General features: G+C 32.1%; 1 protein-coding gene across 1 annotated transcript; it reads right to left on the bottom strand.

Moving 5' to 3' along the window:
• Positions 1-4239: 4239 nt before the first annotated feature.
• LOC103500709 (NDR1/HIN1-like protein 26) lies at positions 4240-5588 on the bottom strand. The gene is made up of 2 exons (XM_008464115.2): positions 4964-5588; positions 4240-4422 (listed from the first exon to the last, which is right to left on the bottom strand). The coding sequence occupies exons 1-2, from the start codon at positions 5443-5445 to the stop codon at positions 4302-4304; spliced, it is 603 nt and encodes a 200-aa protein (XP_008462337.2). The 5' UTR covers positions 5446-5588; the 3' UTR covers positions 4240-4301.
• Between the last annotated feature and the right edge of the window lie 12883 nt (positions 5589-18471).

The raw sequence follows: 18471 nt of genomic DNA, 5'->3' as shown, positions 1-18471 counted from the left end.
AGACTTTATTTCTTTCACCTTGCTTCTCACATCCTTCGGGCTGCTCAACATAAATTTCTTCTTGTAAGACACCATTCAAAAAAGCTAATTTGACATCCAACTGATACAATTTCCAGCCCTTTTGTGCAACTATTGCAAATAGTAACCTGATTGAGTCCATTCTAGCAACATGAGCAAAAGTATCAGAGTAATCAACACCAAAGATTTGAGCATACCCTTTAACCACAAGCTTGGCTTTGTGCTTGTTAATCGAGCCATCAGCATTAAGCTTGGTTCTAAACACCCATTTAACTCCAATTACCTTCCTATCTTGAGGTCTGTCAACAAGGATCCAAGTTTTGTTCTTCTCTACCATTGACAACTCCTCCTCCATTGCAGCTACCCACCTTTGATCTTTCTTTACTTCTGCATCGTTTGCAGATTCACACACAGAAACATTGCACCTTTCATAAATATCAGAAAGTAACCTTGTTCCTCTCACGGAAGCATCATCTACTATTTCATTATGCCTGTCATCTTTCTCTTCAATGCTTGAATAAAAAAACTTAAATTTTATCTTTTCCAAGGTCTGACCTTTCTTCTTTGCATCATCAAAATTATACTCTTCATCTTCCACGAAATGAACATCCCTGCTCACGACAATCTTTCCAGTTTGTGGCTGGAAAATTTTATAGGCTTTGCTGATAGAATTATAGCCTATAAAGACAACCGGTGAAGCTCTCCTATCAAGTTTGTCACGCAGCTTGCTCTATGGAACATGAGTGAAACACAAACAACCAAATACTTTGAGAAATTTCAGTGATGGTTTGTACCCATACCATGCCTCAAATGGTGTCTTTTCCTTCACTGCTATTGTGGGAAGCCTATTTTGAAGAAATACAACTGTATTTGCTGCCTCTGCCTAAAACTTCTTTGGCAAACTATTTTCATGCAGCATGCATATTGTCATCTCCATGATGTATCTATTTCTCCTCTCACTAACTCCATTTTGTTGAGGAGTGTAAGGAGCTGTAAGTTGATGTTTTATGCCTAAATCTTCACAAAACTTGTCAAATTCTGCCGAAGCATACTCCTTCCCATTGTCATACCTTACAATTTGAATTTTACAACCACTTTCATTTTCAACTCTTGCCTTGAACTTCCAAAAAACATGAGAAACCTCTGATTTAAACTTCAAGAATAAAATCCAGCACATTCTGGTGAAGTCATCAATAAAGGCAATATAATAGAGACTTTTAAAGAAGGTGTTCTCTGAGGACCTGTAACATCTGTGTGAATGAGCTGCAATTTTTGAGTGGCTCTCCAAGATGACTTGGGAAATGACTTCCTATTTTGCTTTCCAAAATGACACGCTTTGCAGCTTGAGATTTCTTCATTAAGCTTGGAAAAATCAAGTGCCAACTCTGTTAGTTGCAGCAGCCCTTGATGATGATTGTGACCGACTCTTTTGTGCCAAAGCTGGTTTACATCTTCTTTGAGAGCAAAAATAGATTGCTCCTCTACCAAAGGATTGAGTGAAAAACTTTTTCCTTTTGTTTTTACTTTGAAAATATCTTGATTTGCTGCAACCTTAATCAAGCAATATTCATTTTCAAAAGTAACTTTAAAACCTTTTTCAATAAGTTGACCCACACTCAACAAATTTTGGTTAATGTCAGGTACAAAAAGAACATCCTATATATGTTTTGTACCTTTACGACTTGCAATCGCAATAGTCCCCTTACCTTTTACTGAGATGTAGTCTCCATTGCCAATTCTGACTTTGGTGATATTTGTTGGCTTCAGATCTTTAAACAACTCCTTGTCATGAGTCATATGGTTGGTACATCCACTGTCAATCAGCCAGCTTTCATTTGACTCACCACCCATGAAGCATGTTGCCACAAACAATTGATCCTCCTCCTCCTCCTAATCAGCAATTTTGGCCTCTACACCTTGTTGTTGATTCTTGTTCCTACAAATTACAGCTTCATGCCCCATTTGGTGCACTTAGCGTCTGGTCTCCTCCAGCATTTAAAAGGAGGATGACCCTGTTTATTGCAATGTGAACAGGGAGGATAGGATCGTCCCTTCTTGACTTCTGCTTTGTTGTAAGCTGAAGATTCTCTAGTAGAAATTTGATTCTTCTTGAAAAACTTCTTCTTATTGTTCCTAACATTCTCATGATGCTTCGCTGGCAAGGCTCCTTCAACAGCACCTTCTTGCCTCATGACTCTTCTTTGTTCCTGCGCTTGCAAAGCATTGAGTATCTCTGCAAGAGTGATTTGAGTCAAATCTTTGGTATTTTCTAAGGCAGAAATAGATGCCTCAAATTTTTTCAGGCACTGATACAAGAATTTTTTCTACAATTCTTGAATCCTTGAACTCAGAACCAAGTAATCTGATTTGGTTTGCAATGTTCAATAACCTAATAGAATACTCTTTAATTGATTTTGTCTCCTTCATCTTCTGCAACTCGAATTCTTGAATCAAGTTTAGCACACGCATCCCTTTGATTCTTTCATGATCTCCCTCATACTCTGACTTGAGATAATTCCATATCTCATATGCGGATCTCAGAGTCATAATTCTAGTGAAGATAGTAGATGAGACTGCAGAAACAGACATGCCTTTGCCTTCGATTTCTTTGTCTTCTTCTCCTTTTGCGCTTTGATTTGTGCCATGGTAGGATTGTGTGGAAGAGCAGGAATTTCATAATTCTCTTCCACTGCTTCCCAAATATCCAAAGCTTCCATATAAGCTTCCATACGAACTGCCCAAACTTGGTAGTTGTCTCCATCGAATATCAATGGAGAAATTGAAGAGAAACTGGAACTTGTTATGGCGTCCATGACACAACAACTTCACTCATACTCATAGATCCCTTAAGAAGAGAGCTCTGATACCAATTGTTATTTTCTAGAGTAAAAATAAATATTGCAATGGAAAATTGAAGACAAATTCATTCACGTACATTCAAAGAAAAATACAATATTTAAAGTCTTAAAAAATAATTACCCACTAACAACATGACCCTAAACTTTCTCCACTAACAACATGACTCTAAACTTTCTCCACTAACAACATGACCCTAGACTTTCTCCATGATTACAAATCATGAATCACTAATTTCTAAGAAATAGGAACAAACTTGGACTAAATTAACTTAACAAAAACAAACACACATGAGCATGTTTCAGTCCTAAAGCAGTTTCTTAACAATATGTTTCAATATGGGTTTGGCTGAAGAGAAATAGCAGAACCTTTAGTAATAAATTGGCTAGCACCATAAACATGTGGGAGAATATCTTTAATATATATATATATATATATATATATATATATATATATATATATATATATCATCATGTGTACCATGTGCTTCTTTGAATGAATGAGTATATTGGTGGGGATGATGAGAGTGCTAAAAGAGTGTCTACCTAGTGAAGATGTTTGGGTGCACATAATGATTCAAGTCGTATCATTTTCTAAAAAAAAATAGTTTGTCAACTTTTTCTATTTTTGAAAAAATCCCAATTTTATATTCATATCTTCTTTCACTTTTCAAACTTAATATAAGTTTTTTAACCCATTTCATTTACTTGTTTGTTCCTAGTTGATAAGACAAGGCATGATAGTTAGATAAACTTGAACAATCTTAGAGTTGAAATATTTGAAATTTATTGGACGATACATAGGATTCACATTTGTTATAACTTCCTTTTGACTATTTATCTACTATCCTGTATCTAAAACTTGTTCAAAAGGTTAGACATTATTGGATATTTTTATTGATACTTAGATTCTCTGTAGAAATTTTTTTTTCTCTGATTTAGTTCAAAACTTTTGTGATTTTATTTATGGATTTTTGTAAAATTATTTGTTTCAAGGATTCCTTTTTTAATAGCCATTCTAATATTCTAATATGGTTATTTTTTATGTTTTTTTTAGTGAAAGATGGTAGGAGAACTTCAATCCATGAACAAAGGAAGAAAGAATAATAAAGAAAAACTTCACATGAAAGAAAAAGATTCTTTTTCTTTATATTTTTTTGTCTTAATAAAAAATTACCTTTAGAGGTTCCAAGTTATATGGATCTTTTTAAGCAATTAAGCTAAAATTTATATGCTTTTTCTATTTTTTTTACACCACACCTATAACAAATTCTATAATATACTCTAACCTGTCTGAACCTCTCACATGTTCCATAACATTTTTCTTGATTATTAGAAAAAAAAAAAACCGAAAAGAAAAATGAACTTTTGAGGTTACAAATCTGTTGGATTATTCAACAAGAATAACATAAACAAATATATCAGATCTCAAAGATCCACATTGCATTTGGTATTTTCAAAAGTTCTAGTATCATTGATCCTCAGCAAGAGATTATTACAATAGATCTGGAGCAACCGAGGTCTCGACGTCCAGTGCCCGACACTATAGCTGATAACAACAGAGCCGAAAGTAGGAATTAGATCGAAAGAAAATTCTAAGAACTACTTTTTTAGTGTTAAAAAAATAGGCTTATATTTTAAAAATAGAAATTAAAGTAGATGGCAAAAGAAAGATATTTATTTGTAGAAGTAAGCCTAGTTAATTTTCAAAATCTAACAACGAGAACTAGTTATCACGTTAGTAATTCAGGTGAAAATCGAGGCAAACCAAATGATTTTATTCAATAAAGTACCCACAAACATATAATTTTAAATGTAAAATTAAAGTAAAAAATTTGACCTCAACGAAACCTAACAATAGATTATATATGTAGAAAAAGAAGTAAGGGTTTTCAAACTACACCTATATTTATCTATACAATCAAATTCTTTAATCACAATTTTTCAAGTGACAAATTATTCTTACATTTTTTATCAAATATTTTATTTTATTATTGTGGTGTGTGTGATGTGATTATGGAATGCATAAAGAAGATAGGTGTATATTAAGATGCACCCCAGATATGTATCAAAAGTCAAATGTTTTATACCTGATTTCAGCAGAGAAGTGAAGCTCGGGATTTATCTCTTCCCGGTGCCCAAATGGGTAGTCGAAGTTGACATCGACAGCAGGGGACAAGACGGTTTGGTTTCCAGGAGTCTGCATAAACATCGGCATGGCGGACGAAAATGCCTGGCCCATACTAGTAATTATCATCCTCATAGAGTGCAAATAAATGGAGGCTCTTTTGTTGGGGTTGTAGCATTTAACAGTGAAAGCTATGGTGGCATTGAGCATATTATGAGTTGAATTATGGGCTATTACTTTGCCAGTTTCCACAACGAAACGAGGATTTTTGGGGAACACGACAAGCCAACATATGACCATTGCAAGACCAACAAGAAATATTACACTCAACAAACATCTTCCTATGATTCTTATAATTCTTGTCTTTTTTGTTGTCTCATTTTGCCCTTTAGAGCTTTTTCTTGACGATGATGCTTCTCCTTTTGTTGTAGTAATGCTCCTCATTTGTTGTTCTTCACAAAATTCTTACCTTTTTTCTTTTTTGGGTGGTTTTGATTTTTTTTTCTCCCTCATGCTATAAGTGAAGGGAGATGTTGATGGGAAGTATAAGAAGGTGTGTTTTGGTTTCCTTAATGAAGAGGAACAAGAATATATGCCACTATTCACCATTAGGGTTTGAGTTTACTTGTAGTTATAGATGTTGGTTGTCTTGGGGATAATAAAAGGTAATAAATCAAATCTATACACATTAAAGCCCACGTGACAAATGTTAAGAGTGTAGACAAGTGGTGCCACGAGGCATCGTGTAGACAACTTGGGAGGTGGGCCAAGAACTTGCATTTATTAAACAAGTTTTCTTTTTTTCTTTCGCATTTCTTTTGGAATGAATTTGATATGGTTGAAATAATTTTGTAAAAATTGTGCTAAAAATGTAAATTTTAAAATTTGATTTAATTTTGAGTAATTAAATTTTTTTTGGAGTGATTTTTAAATCTGATAAAACTAATTTTAACCCTTTCATAATTTTAACGTAAGTTACAAATTATTGAATGTAAACATGTGTCCACTTTTCTAAACGAAAGTTATAGTATGTATATATAGGAAACAAAAACACTTGTATTCTGCCTTTCAGGTAGTGTGTCCAACACATGTCTTTTACCAAAATAATGTTAATTATGACTTTTAAACACACAACTTTATTTTCTACTATATATTACTTTTATCGAGTTTGACTTTAATTAATATAATTTAGGGTTTAAGGTTATTATCTTATTATATAAAATTTCTATCAATATAGGCACCGCTACTTTATGATCTAAATGTGTCTATGATGTATATACTATTGCATTTTGGTATTATCAAACGTCCAGAAATGATTCATCTTTTGTTTTTCAATATATATATTATTGCATTTTGGTATTATCAAACGTCGTAAAAATGATTGATCTTCCGTTTTTCAATATATATACTATTGCATTTTGATATTATCAAACGTCGTAGAAATGATTGATCTTGGATAAGAGGTGGTTTAAATAGATCTATTTAGATCTAAATTGATCTAGGGTAATGGAGAGTTCAACATCCATCTCTCAACACTATAACAGATAGGGGGCAAAGTGAAAAAAATAATTAGAACGAGATAAAAATAATTAACATTCAAAAACTAAAAATAAAATTTCAAAGTATATTTAAAATTAATGATAGAAAGTAAATAAATAACACAATTAGAAAGTTGATAACAAACCAAACAAAATTTGTATTGCATAATTAAAGAATCAAACGTTTTATTACCGTTTTAGATTTAATTTCCAACATAACCTTCCCCTTGATTACAAACGTTTCAAAAATTAATTTCCAAGTCTCTCTTAATTGTCTCCTCAGATAAACACCTTTCATTCTTCATTTTGATATGAGAAAAATAAGAAAAACTCTTCATAAAACTTTCTTTCCGTAAGATTTTTTAGCATAGCATAGTATTTATTTTATTGTTGAGATTTCGATTAGTTTCAGTGCAAAAAATAATTGAAGAACACAATTATTTTATCTCAAGGACGATGAAGCAATAGAAATCTATTAGTACAAAGAAACAGAGCTGCGAAACGTCTTAAAGAGGGCGAGATCCGCGACTCAGTCTTTTTTTTTTCTCTATAACTAATTTCTATTTGGTAGTTGGCGTATTAACATTAGGCTATTTGACCAAATAACAGGCAAGTTGGCAAGATGTTTACTTGGTGATTTAAAGATTACACGAGCTAACCAAAGAAGGCATTCTGACTACGCGAGACACGAACACACTATGCAAGATACAAAGCGTTAAGACTACTCATCACTCCTAGGTGAATTGCAACAACAAAACTGCAAGGAATAATATGTACCACATGTTGCTACATTGGGGGTTGCGTTCCATCCAAGACCTTTTTAGTGCAGCCTGATCGTTTTTCCAAAATTCGTTCACAAATAATTGCCTCTAGTGTTGATTCAAGTCTATCTTCTGATGATTTTCTTATCTCCTCTTGCATTGCCAACTATATTTATAACGGTTTTGGATGTTAGATATTATATACACGGGTTGATATATTATTATTATGACACACGTACAATACAATATAACATACATATGCTTCTTTGGCGGATTCACTTACCCACCTATCCTTCTCTTAAAAAATGAGTTTTGTAAAACAATTTCACTTGGTCTACTTCTTCATCCTTATCGTTCATCTATAATTCAATTAAAAAAATAGTATTTTTAGATGTAATTAATGAGAAATGAATAAGACAAAATAATGAATTTGTATCAAATCATACCAATTCATTTTGTAGTTGAAGAAAAGATTTCAACCCACAATAATAGTTGAAATTGAGACACTTTAATTTTCTTGTTCTTTTGCCTTTTTTCTTATACATAATTTATAGTTTATTAGTAAAGTCAAACTTCGTGTGAACATACAAAAACACATAAAATTTACCTTCCATTTAGGGGTCTTCCAACGATCACAAAGAATCTCTCAATCTTCTTTGTTCACTAACCTATCTGATTGAGTTTTCACGAGTAATTACAAGATTTCCATACTTACAATATTGTTCATATAATTCTGATCTATATTATCTAAATGAGATTTGTATTTATCAATGTATGTACTTATTGATGACCCTCGAGAACAGATCCATTATAGAATGTGCCTACATACCCAATAAAATTTATGGTAAGTACGGGTATGAGGTTACAATAACATTTCTTTATTAGATTAAAAGGAATTTTGAAAATAAGTAAGGGATTAAAAAATATACACATATATATGTTGGAATTTATGTCCTAAAACTCGTACTTTGTTATTTGATTCAATAAGTTTGTTATTGAATGCTATAATCTTAAAACCAATAAATTAAGGTCCCAAGGCTATTTTACTAAGTTAGTCAATACACTTGAACTTTATGTAGGGACATAAACATGGATTAAGTTCGAGTTAATAGCCCAAATGGTCTATAGTGTATGAATAAAGTTGGGCACCTTATTCTTGAAAAACACTATGGATGCGGCCCACTCCGTAGTTAGTACAAACGATGTAATTCTGAATCGTTCATGTGGAGACATGATAGTGGGGGCATCCTATGTAAATGGTTTGCATAAGACTGGAACCATGAAATAGTCACTTTTAGTTATAACGTCGTAAACTATATAAACTAACTATTTCAATTATAATGACCTAGGTAACTTGATCTTAATCCTGAGCTAACTATGAACTTCTGTTCATTCAGTGGTATCCTTTGATCTGCATAGGTGAGGGCAGGTCATCATCGTTGGTCCAATAAACCTTCCATTTCAGGGATAAGACCGAGTGGATATAGCTAGGGACATAGGGTGCAAGATGGAATTCACTCCTATCCATTTCTGGGATAATAGATAGATTGTTCCCTTAAGAACTGAATCTAAGTCTTGAATAAGGGGTCCCACCTTCTCATTGGCCCGAGAAGGATTCAGGTATATAGGTTGGACCTTAAAACCAATTGTTCAATATTGGATCAGTGGGTCTTAAGGAGCAAGATATAATCTCAGGGGTAAAACAGTATTTTGACCTAGCCAAGATTACGAACAACCTGTGAATGATCAACTTACCCATCATGGTTATATCAGGTGGACAGAAATATATCTATAGTGAGGGGAGTGCAACTACAAGTCTTTAGTGGAATGACTCATTAGTTAACGAATGTTGATTAAGCTTGGTTTAAAAAAGTTTAGCCAGTTAATATCGAATCGTTGGAGCCCATGATCTATAGGTCCATTAGGTTCTCCTACTAGCTCATATGGATTCAACTTAGAACAATATGTTGGAATAACTCGAATTGTTCGAATTAGGTAAAGAGAGAGAAACCGAAAAATATATATGATATAAGTCGGTAAATATAAACTTTAAGCTTTATGTTTAAATATGATTCAAATAATAAAAATATGAATATGGATTCATATTTAGAAGCTTGAAAAGTTTTGAAACGGTCAAAGTTGTAAAAGTCAACATGTTGACTTTTGACTTTGAAAAACAAAACTTTGACCGGATTTATATTAAAAAATGACTTAAATTTTAGAAAAATGAATGTAGATTCATACTCGGGAGGTTAGAATTAGTCAAGACGGGTAAAATAGCAAAAAGTCAAAATGTTGACTTTTGACTAAGAAAAGTCAAAGTTTGACTTTGACTTAATTTGACAAATGACCAAATTACCCTTTGAGTAATATATTTATTACTAAATGTTAGTGGAAAATGTGGCAGCTTGTAATGAATTTATAAACCAATAATTTCATTAATAGTTAATGGATTAATTAGGTGTTAAGATTTCATAAAGTAAATTGCATGAATTTTGCATATGATTTTCTTTATAAACTTCCATTTACAGAATGAGAAGTGGATGATGAAAATTTCATGAAAAAGTCTCTAAACGATACACCTTCCTCCATCCATCTCTTTAAGTTTTCCTTCATAAAAACGAGTTCCACGACTTGGTTCTTAGTCCTGAGATTAGTAGGTCAACATAGTGGTGGTCCTTTGCTCATGATCTTCAGGCAAGAAGAAGTTTTGGAACGAAGAAGTTAAGAACTACAAAGGTAAGCTCATCGTTTACCTTCTCTATTCTTCGTTTAGGTCTGTCGTTTAGTTACAGCATGTTAATTTCTAAATGTTTAGATGCATATAAAGTAAAGCATGATCCTAGTTTTCCGCTGTGGCATGTTTCTCTCGTGTTTTTATTCCATCAATATATTACATTAAAAAAGGCAAAATTGATAAATATTTTGTCAAATGCTCTATTTTTTTACAATTTTCCTTTTTTATCTCTACATATGTAACTTTTTTTTTAACATGGTACTCTTTTATTTTAAAACCTTTCAGCCTCTTCATTGTAAAACCTTTCACGTATAATTAGGAAATTTTTATAAATAAAACAAATCAGCAAAATATTTATGACCAATGTTACAAAATGAAAGTCCATGAAGATGGTCATTTTTTTTTTTTAATATTTCAGGTTTACCTTTCCTTTTCATCTATCTTTCTTGTGATTTTTTTTTCTTTCTATCGTCTTTCTTCTCTGTTTTTTTTTTTTTCAAACTGTTATTTGGTTGTTCAAGATCGTATATTAAATATAAAATAACCAAATCTCGACAATCGTGTATCAAAGAATCTTAAAAAAATCATTTAGATTTGGTACGATTGTGTACAAAAATAAACGATCATGCAGCCAAATCTAAATGATTGTAGCCAAATCTAAACGATCATGTACTAAAATTCTTGAAAAAAAAAATGTTTAGATTTGGCTCCCCAAATTTAAACGATCAAATCTAAAAAACCATGTACTAAATCTAAATGATCGTGTAACTAAATTAAACGATCGTGTACAAAGAATCTTAAAAATAAAATCGTTTAAATTTGGCACGATCGTATACTAAATATTTTAGGTGCGTTGTTGACCGGACATTTTTTATATTTTTTTTATTGTGGACTTATGAGCTTTTTCTGTTTTCAAAATGGTTCTATACATCCTTGAATATTTCGAAAAGATCCCTCAAAATTACTTTGTTGTATGATAATGTTCTCTCTAAGTTAAAAGCGGTCAGATTCTAAGAACGATGTTCAAGATTTTTGAAAGGTTAACGATCATTTCACGTAGTTTCATGATGTAGAATGAAGTTTGCACCAAACTTTGATAATGGGCAATGATGGATATTATCATTAGATTCATGTACATTCGTCCATTAGTATGATTTATTCAAATTTTCTTACTCTATTGTAATGCCAAAAATTTCCACCCATCTTAGAATTTGTTTAAATTGAGGATTTTTTTTTGTCGATTTCCTCTTTTTGAGAAGTAAATGATGAACAAATTAACATTTAAAAATTAGTGTCCATACGAAATTTTCGAAGAAATTTGATTCGTGGAGTTGAACTTGAATTGATGTTGGATTTATGTTGATTTGATGCAATGATGTTCAATCTCTAGAATTTAAACCTTTGATTTTCTCTCGGTTGATTTAAGAAAGCGGAGCATGTGATGCTCTTGAAGTTAGAGCCTTAGAAGAAAACTTATATCTTCAAAGGAACTTCAATACTTCGAGGGCGGTCGATTCAAAGAATCTTCAATCTTCAAGGACGGTCGATATACAAAGGTCGATACAAAGGAGCTTCAACCTTCGAGGGCGGTCGATACAAAGGAGCTTCAATCTTCTTTTAGTTATGGGGAGAATTTTCTCTAAACCTTATGGAGTCAAAAATTTTCAATCGAATATAACTCTTCTATTTATAGAGTTATCTAGTGTGTCTTTATGGACTTGGGTCTAATTGATTTATGGACCAAACACATGGACTCAACCATATGAGTTTGAGTCCATATTTAACCTTTATGCTAAATTAAGTTTTTTTTTTTTTGGATAATTGAATTTTAGCCCAATAAATAATATTTAATTGAACCAAAATAATTAATTTGATCCAATTATCGTAATAAACACATGTAACATCATCAAAGTTGGACAATTTATGTATTTAATTTTAATTTGGACCCATGCCAATTTTTAGTTAATCTCAAATGTAATTATTTTAATAAATGACTGTCAATTTGTGATTGATTTTAAAATTTCTTATTGATACTAGCTTTTAGTATTTATTATTATTATTATTATTATTTTGTTTTGACAAAAGTAAACGATGAACAAATCATTTGAAGATAAAGCTGAGGTTTGATTTTACAGTTTTAATTTATTCATAGAAATGTAGACTTTTAATGCGATTCTCTATTTGTAGATTAAAAATTTTGATATATTTGATCAAATCTTTGTTGGAGAATATTTTAATATTCCTTTTTATTCATGGAAAATTGTCAAAATCGGTAAAGTGTAAAAAATATTTCCTCTTTTATCGCAAAAACAAGAATGTGTACGGTGGGTTTTGTCTTTCGGTGGATTAATTTTGTCATGTGAATATTTTGTTATTTTATTATTGGTAAAATACACATTGATTTTTATTATGATCCATTCATGATAATATAATTTGCAAGTTTCTTTTTGGTTTCTTGGTACCAGATGTACGTTACTACTTTAACTTTTAATATTTATGCAATCCCAAAAATTTTGCACTAATGCCTCAAAAGCTACAAGTTTGTGAATTGTTAGTCGGTAGTTTTTGTGACATATATTGGTTCTTCTTCCAAGATTAGAGGTTTGTCGTTATTTGATTACTATGTCAGATAAGTTTTATTTTATTCTGACAATTGACATTCATATATTGCAAAGAGAAAAGGAAAAGTTAGTTGAGATGATGGAGAAAATCATACGATGGGAGGAAAGAGAGAGAATATTAGAGGTGGAGAAATTTGAGATTTGAGTTTATGAATGACCCATTTGGTAACGTTTTCGTTTCCTATTTCTTTTTTTCTTTCTGTTTCCTATTCTCTATTTCTTTTTTTTGCACAGCAAAAAACATGAATATGTTTGATAACTGTTTCTGTTTCTGTTTCTTGTTTCTTGAAAAGAATAAACAAAAACAAGAAACAGAAACGGAAGATTTGTTTGATAACTTTTTCTTATTTCCTGATTCTTTTCAGGATTTATTTTTTATTTTGTTTATGTTATTTTATTCACATCTAATTCAATTAAACATTAAACTAAAATATATGTCATCCATTAAACATAAAAAAAATTGTCAAAGGTTTATTCATTTAATACAAAGAAGTACCGATGCACAAATAAAAATAATAACATAAATATAAAATTGTATCTATCCTTCAAATGTTGTCCAAATTAGATTGGCAATATCATCTCTCACTCGGGCAATTTCTCTTACATGATGTTGACTCACTTATGAATCCATCAATTTCAACAACCTCATCGATATTTTGTGACATTTAGAATGTAATATTAATTTTAAAGTGAGTTTTTATGTCCTCAATATTCAGAATTGAAAGAAATAAAACAAAATTTAACCTTTCACTCTACTACCTATGACGCATTAGAGAAAAACCCACAATGAAAACCCAGATCCATGGAAAGAGGAAGACGAAAACTATGAATCCAGCGAAGAGGAAGAGTTAGGCGAAAACTATAGATCCGACGAAGAGGGAGAGTTCGACTTGTAGAGGAGGAAAATGACATGTAAAGGAAGACGATGAGAGAGAGAAAGAAGATGGTTATATCACTACTACAAAACTGGGTTTACTTGATGCTTTTATAATTGATATACTTGTCAAGTAACATAAAAAAGCGTCAAGAACAAGAAAGAGTGGAAAAACCCATAATTTTTTATTTTTTGTTTTAAATACTTGACAAGTTAAAAACGTCAAGATTAATTTTAATTACTTGACATTTAAAAAATGTCAAGTAATATATATTTTTCAATATTTCAATTAAAATTTTTCCCTCTTTTAATTTTACTTTCCCAAAATTTCCTTTTCCCCCAAATTTTGTAAAAAAAACGCCAACCCCCCTATATTTCTCTTCATGAAGACAGCAACACCAACCAGTCGCAGTGTTCGTCTCTTTCGTCTGCTTGAAAGCCACCGTTCTGTTGGGGTTGATGCCCTAAATCTCGTGGTCTTGTAGTTTGTAATTGTATATATAATACAAACTTTTTATTTATCTAATAAAATAAAGTGTTTTATTTTATTTGATATTTAGTTGCATTAACTCACAAAACCAATAAACTAACGTCCAGGGTTATCTTCTGTAACCTAAACATGTATGTAGAGACATACAAGTGGATCATGTTTAAGTGATAATCTAAATGGTCTGTAGTAAATGGATAAGGCTGGATACCTTATCCTGGTGACACTACGAATACGGTCTGCTTTGTAGTTGTTACAATTGTTCTAAAGTGCTACAAATGATTTGATCCTAATCATTTATGTCGAGACATTAGAGCGGGGGTATTCTATACAAAGAGTTTGTATAAGACCGGACCATGAAATGAATAGTCTCTCTTATTAACACCGTTACTAGTTGAGACTACATTTCACCAGGATGACTATAGGTGACTTGACCTGAATCTTGAGTGAGTTGTGAACTTCTGCCTATGTAGGCGATCCTTTGATTTGTATGGGTGAGAGTGGCCTATGTAGCCGACTCAATATGCCTACCATTTTGAGGATTCGTTTGATTGGGGAGCTGGGAACGCAGCTACACAAGAAGGAATTCACTCCTTCTCTATAGATAGAGTAAGTAGAGAATTTGCTCTCTTAAGGGTTGATTTCAGGGCTTGAACAATGTGGCGTCACACCCTCTCTTGGCCTGAGAGGAGTTCAGTTATAGTAGGACTATAATTATTGTTCATTAGAGGAATCAATGGTACTTAAGGAGTTAGATGTAACTACAGGGGCAAAACGGTAATTTTTGGCCTAGCTGTACTTACGAGCAATTTGTGAAGGGTCATTGCCCTGTTGATTGGTTATATCTAATGGACACAAAAATATATATACAGTTAGAAGAGTGCAACTATTAGTCTTTAGTGGAATGACTAATAGTTAATGAATAGAGATTAAATTTAATTAAAGAGTTTAATTAATTAATCTCATTTCATTAGAGCTTCAATCTGTAGGTCCATAAGGTCCCCTTGTTAGCTCAATAAGGATAAATGAGAATCAAATTTATTTTGGTTTAATTTGAATTGTTCAAATTGATTAAAGGGAATAAATTGTATATGATACAATTAATATAATGTATTTCATACATTATAATGTAAAGTTTTTTATGAGAGAAGTTAATATTTGAATATGATTCAAATAATAATAATAATATGAATGAGATTCATAAATAAACTATAGGTTAAAATTGAATTCGATTCATATTAGAACTATAGATTATATGAGAGATCTAAATCATTGGTTAGATTATATATGATATAATATAAAGTTTATATTATATGAGATATAATATATTTGTAATTAAATTTATATTAATTTTATATTATATGAGATATAATATATATTAATTAAATTTATATTGATTTTATTTAATTTAATTAATATATATATATATATATATATATATTAATATATTTAAATAGAATAGAATAACTCCCTTGGGAGTTATTCTACGTGGGAAGGATGGGGAAGTTATTTGATAACTTCCCCCTCCATTGTTGAGATTTGTTTTAAAAGAAAATAAAAAGAAAGGTTTCTTTTTAACAGCACAAAAACAATCTTACGATCTCTCTGTATCCCAACAAAAGAAAATTCTCTCAAAAGCTTCTTCTCTCACCAAAATTACAGAAGCCCACAACTCTCTGTGATTCTTTACTTGGAGAATAACGAGGAAGATTTTGTGGTGCCACGAAGCTTGGAAGAAGAATTGGTTCTACAAAGGTCAGTTTATTTTCACCTTTTCCATGAAAAGCATGTTTATTATTTTTCTTTGAATTTATTGGTTTCATAAATTGAATTTCACTCGCACGGGCGTTCATAAGCTTTCGCTTTAGGAATTCCATTCCTTCACGTTCATCGCAAGCCTCCACTGAAGCGAAGTTGCATTCGTCCGTCGCTATTCACAAGTTCGTCGCAAGCCACAAGTTCGCCACAAGCTGCTGCCACTCAAGCAAAGTTGCCTTTGTTGGCGACTCAAGCGAAGATGCATTCATCTGCTGCCTTTCACAAGTTCGTCGTGCACCCTTTCTATCGACAACAAGTTCGTCCGTCGTCATTCACAAGTTTGTCGCAAGCAACTAGTTCGCACTAAGCCACCACCGCTCAAGCCCTTTACAATTCGTTTCTTCCCTTTTCAATTTGTTTCTGCCCTTTTTCAATCCAGTTCACCGCCATCAACAGGTTCTTAGCTCATTATTTATTTATTTATTATTTTAGTCTACACATTTAACATAATTTGCACTTTTTTGTTTTCTCATTACTGTTTGTTTTTTCATTATTGTTTTAGTCTAAAAATTTAACATAATTTTCAATTCATAAAAACGTTTGTTTTCTCATTTCTTTTTTCTTAGCAGTTTAAATCATTCCGATAATAGTATCTCATTGGTTGATATAGGATCTCCTTAAGTTCTTCTATGATATAGAATAATACATTTAATATTATGAAATGATCATATATATCTTAGTATTTGTTATGTTTTCTTTTTAGTTCTTTAGTTCAACCCATAGTGAGAGTGAATAAGAACCAAACTTACTTTTTATGTATGGATAAAAGTACAAGTCGGGTTTATATTTTTGTTTGTAGTTAGAAAAGAAAATCTTCCTATATGTCGCTATTTTTGTTTGTATTAATGGTACCAATAATGTTATAAATTTGGTTATGGCCTATAGTAACTTGTATTCTTTTTGTTAGTAGGAGTTGCTAAAATTTTGTATTTCTTGTATTCTTTCATATGAATTTCTTTCGTATTATGAATTTCTTGTATTCTTTCTTATATTATAATTAAAATTGATAACCATTACTCAATAAATTCTCTTAGGACTTACACTTATGGATAAATCATGGATGCACAAGAGTAGGTTATCCAAAGATTACGAATTGGATGTAGAAAACTTCATCAATTTTGGATTTTCTAATACAAAAGATGCCTCTATTCGTTGTCCTTGTTTGAAATGTGGGAATTGTGTAAAATATGAATTTATTTATATTTTAGGTATTAAATATTTGTTAAGAAACTTTGTAAAACTCCAATACAATGTTATATTATGTAGGACAAAAGAAAGCTTCAACAAGAGAGATGAAAAAGGAATAAGTATAACCATAGACTTTCAAAAAAAGGTTATGCTAATCTTCGAGAGGAATTGGTAAGAAGTAGTTTATGTTTAAATTAGTCCACTACAAGAAAATGGAGCATTCCCGACGTCGAAAAGCACGTCGGCATAAAGAACGTCGGGAATAAGGGCTTTCCCGACGCCGTCAACAATGCGTCGGGAGATGCTTCGGGAAAACAATCTTTCCCGACGCTCCACAAAGGCGTCGGCAAGAATACGTCGGGAAAAGGGTAAATTAATTTTAAAAAACGAACTATTCCTGATGCCGTGAACAGTGCGTCGGGAGCGGCGTCGGGAATAGGGGTTTTTCCCGACGCCGCATAAAACGTCGGAAAAAACGTTTAATGAGCGTCGAGAATTCCCCTTTTCCCGACGCGTTTTGAGGGATTTCTCAACGCCACGTCACTGCGTCGGGAAATACCTTTAAATTTGTTTCAGTTCTGTAAATTACAGAACCGAAACCGAGAGGGGAAAAGAAACGAGAAGAAGTCGTCGCGATTTCTGCCGTTGTTCCGCCGCCATCCGTCGCCGCCGTTTACCAATTTAGATAAGTGGAATATGAAAATTTATTTAGTTTAAGTTTATGTTTTAGGGTTTTTTTTTATGAAAATTAGTTTAGGATTTTCTTTTGGAATAGATTTTTGTTTGTTAAATGTATTTTTGTATAGAGTGTGTGTAATTTGTGGTTGAATTGAAATTGACATTTGAAATTTGAATGGTTTAGGATTTTTGTTTTAGAAATTTGAATTGAGGGGGGATTTTATAGTAAAATGAAAATTGAATGAGGGTTGAATTGGGGGAGGGGGTTTATTGTTAAATTGAAAATTGAATTGGGAGGGGGGTTTATATTTGAATTGAAAATTGAAATTGGAGGGGAGGGGGGGGGTTAATAGTTAAATTGAATTGGGGGGAGGGGGGGGATGTATAGTTAAATTTAAAATTGAATTGGAGGGAGGGGGTTTAAGTTAAATTGAAAATTGAAATTGTGGGGGGGGGGGGGGGGGGGGAGGGGGAATTTATAGTTGAATTGAAAATTGAAATTGGAGGGGGGGGGGGGAAGTTAATAGTTAAATTGAATTGGGAATGTAATATGTGTGTTAAGATTTGTTTTGGCTATCCTGCAGTTATGGTAGCCTGTTTGTGTTGAATATTTTTATTGTTGATTTGAGATGGCTATCCTGCAGATATGATAGCTTTTTTGTTTTCAATTTGTTTATGTTTGGGATGGTTATCCTGCAGTTATGGTAGCCTTTTTTGTTTTGAATTTGCTGGTTTCAAGGGGTGGTAGTAGGATAGATTGAAGTATTT

This window comes from Cucumis melo, chromosome 12 (genome assembly GCF_025177605.1).
Source record: "Cucumis melo cultivar AY chromosome 12, USDA_Cmelo_AY_1.0, whole genome shotgun sequence".
NCBI lineage: Eukaryota > Viridiplantae > Streptophyta > Magnoliopsida > Cucurbitales > Cucurbitaceae > Cucumis > Cucumis melo.
This window is presented reverse-complemented; position numbering and strand designations above follow the sequence as displayed.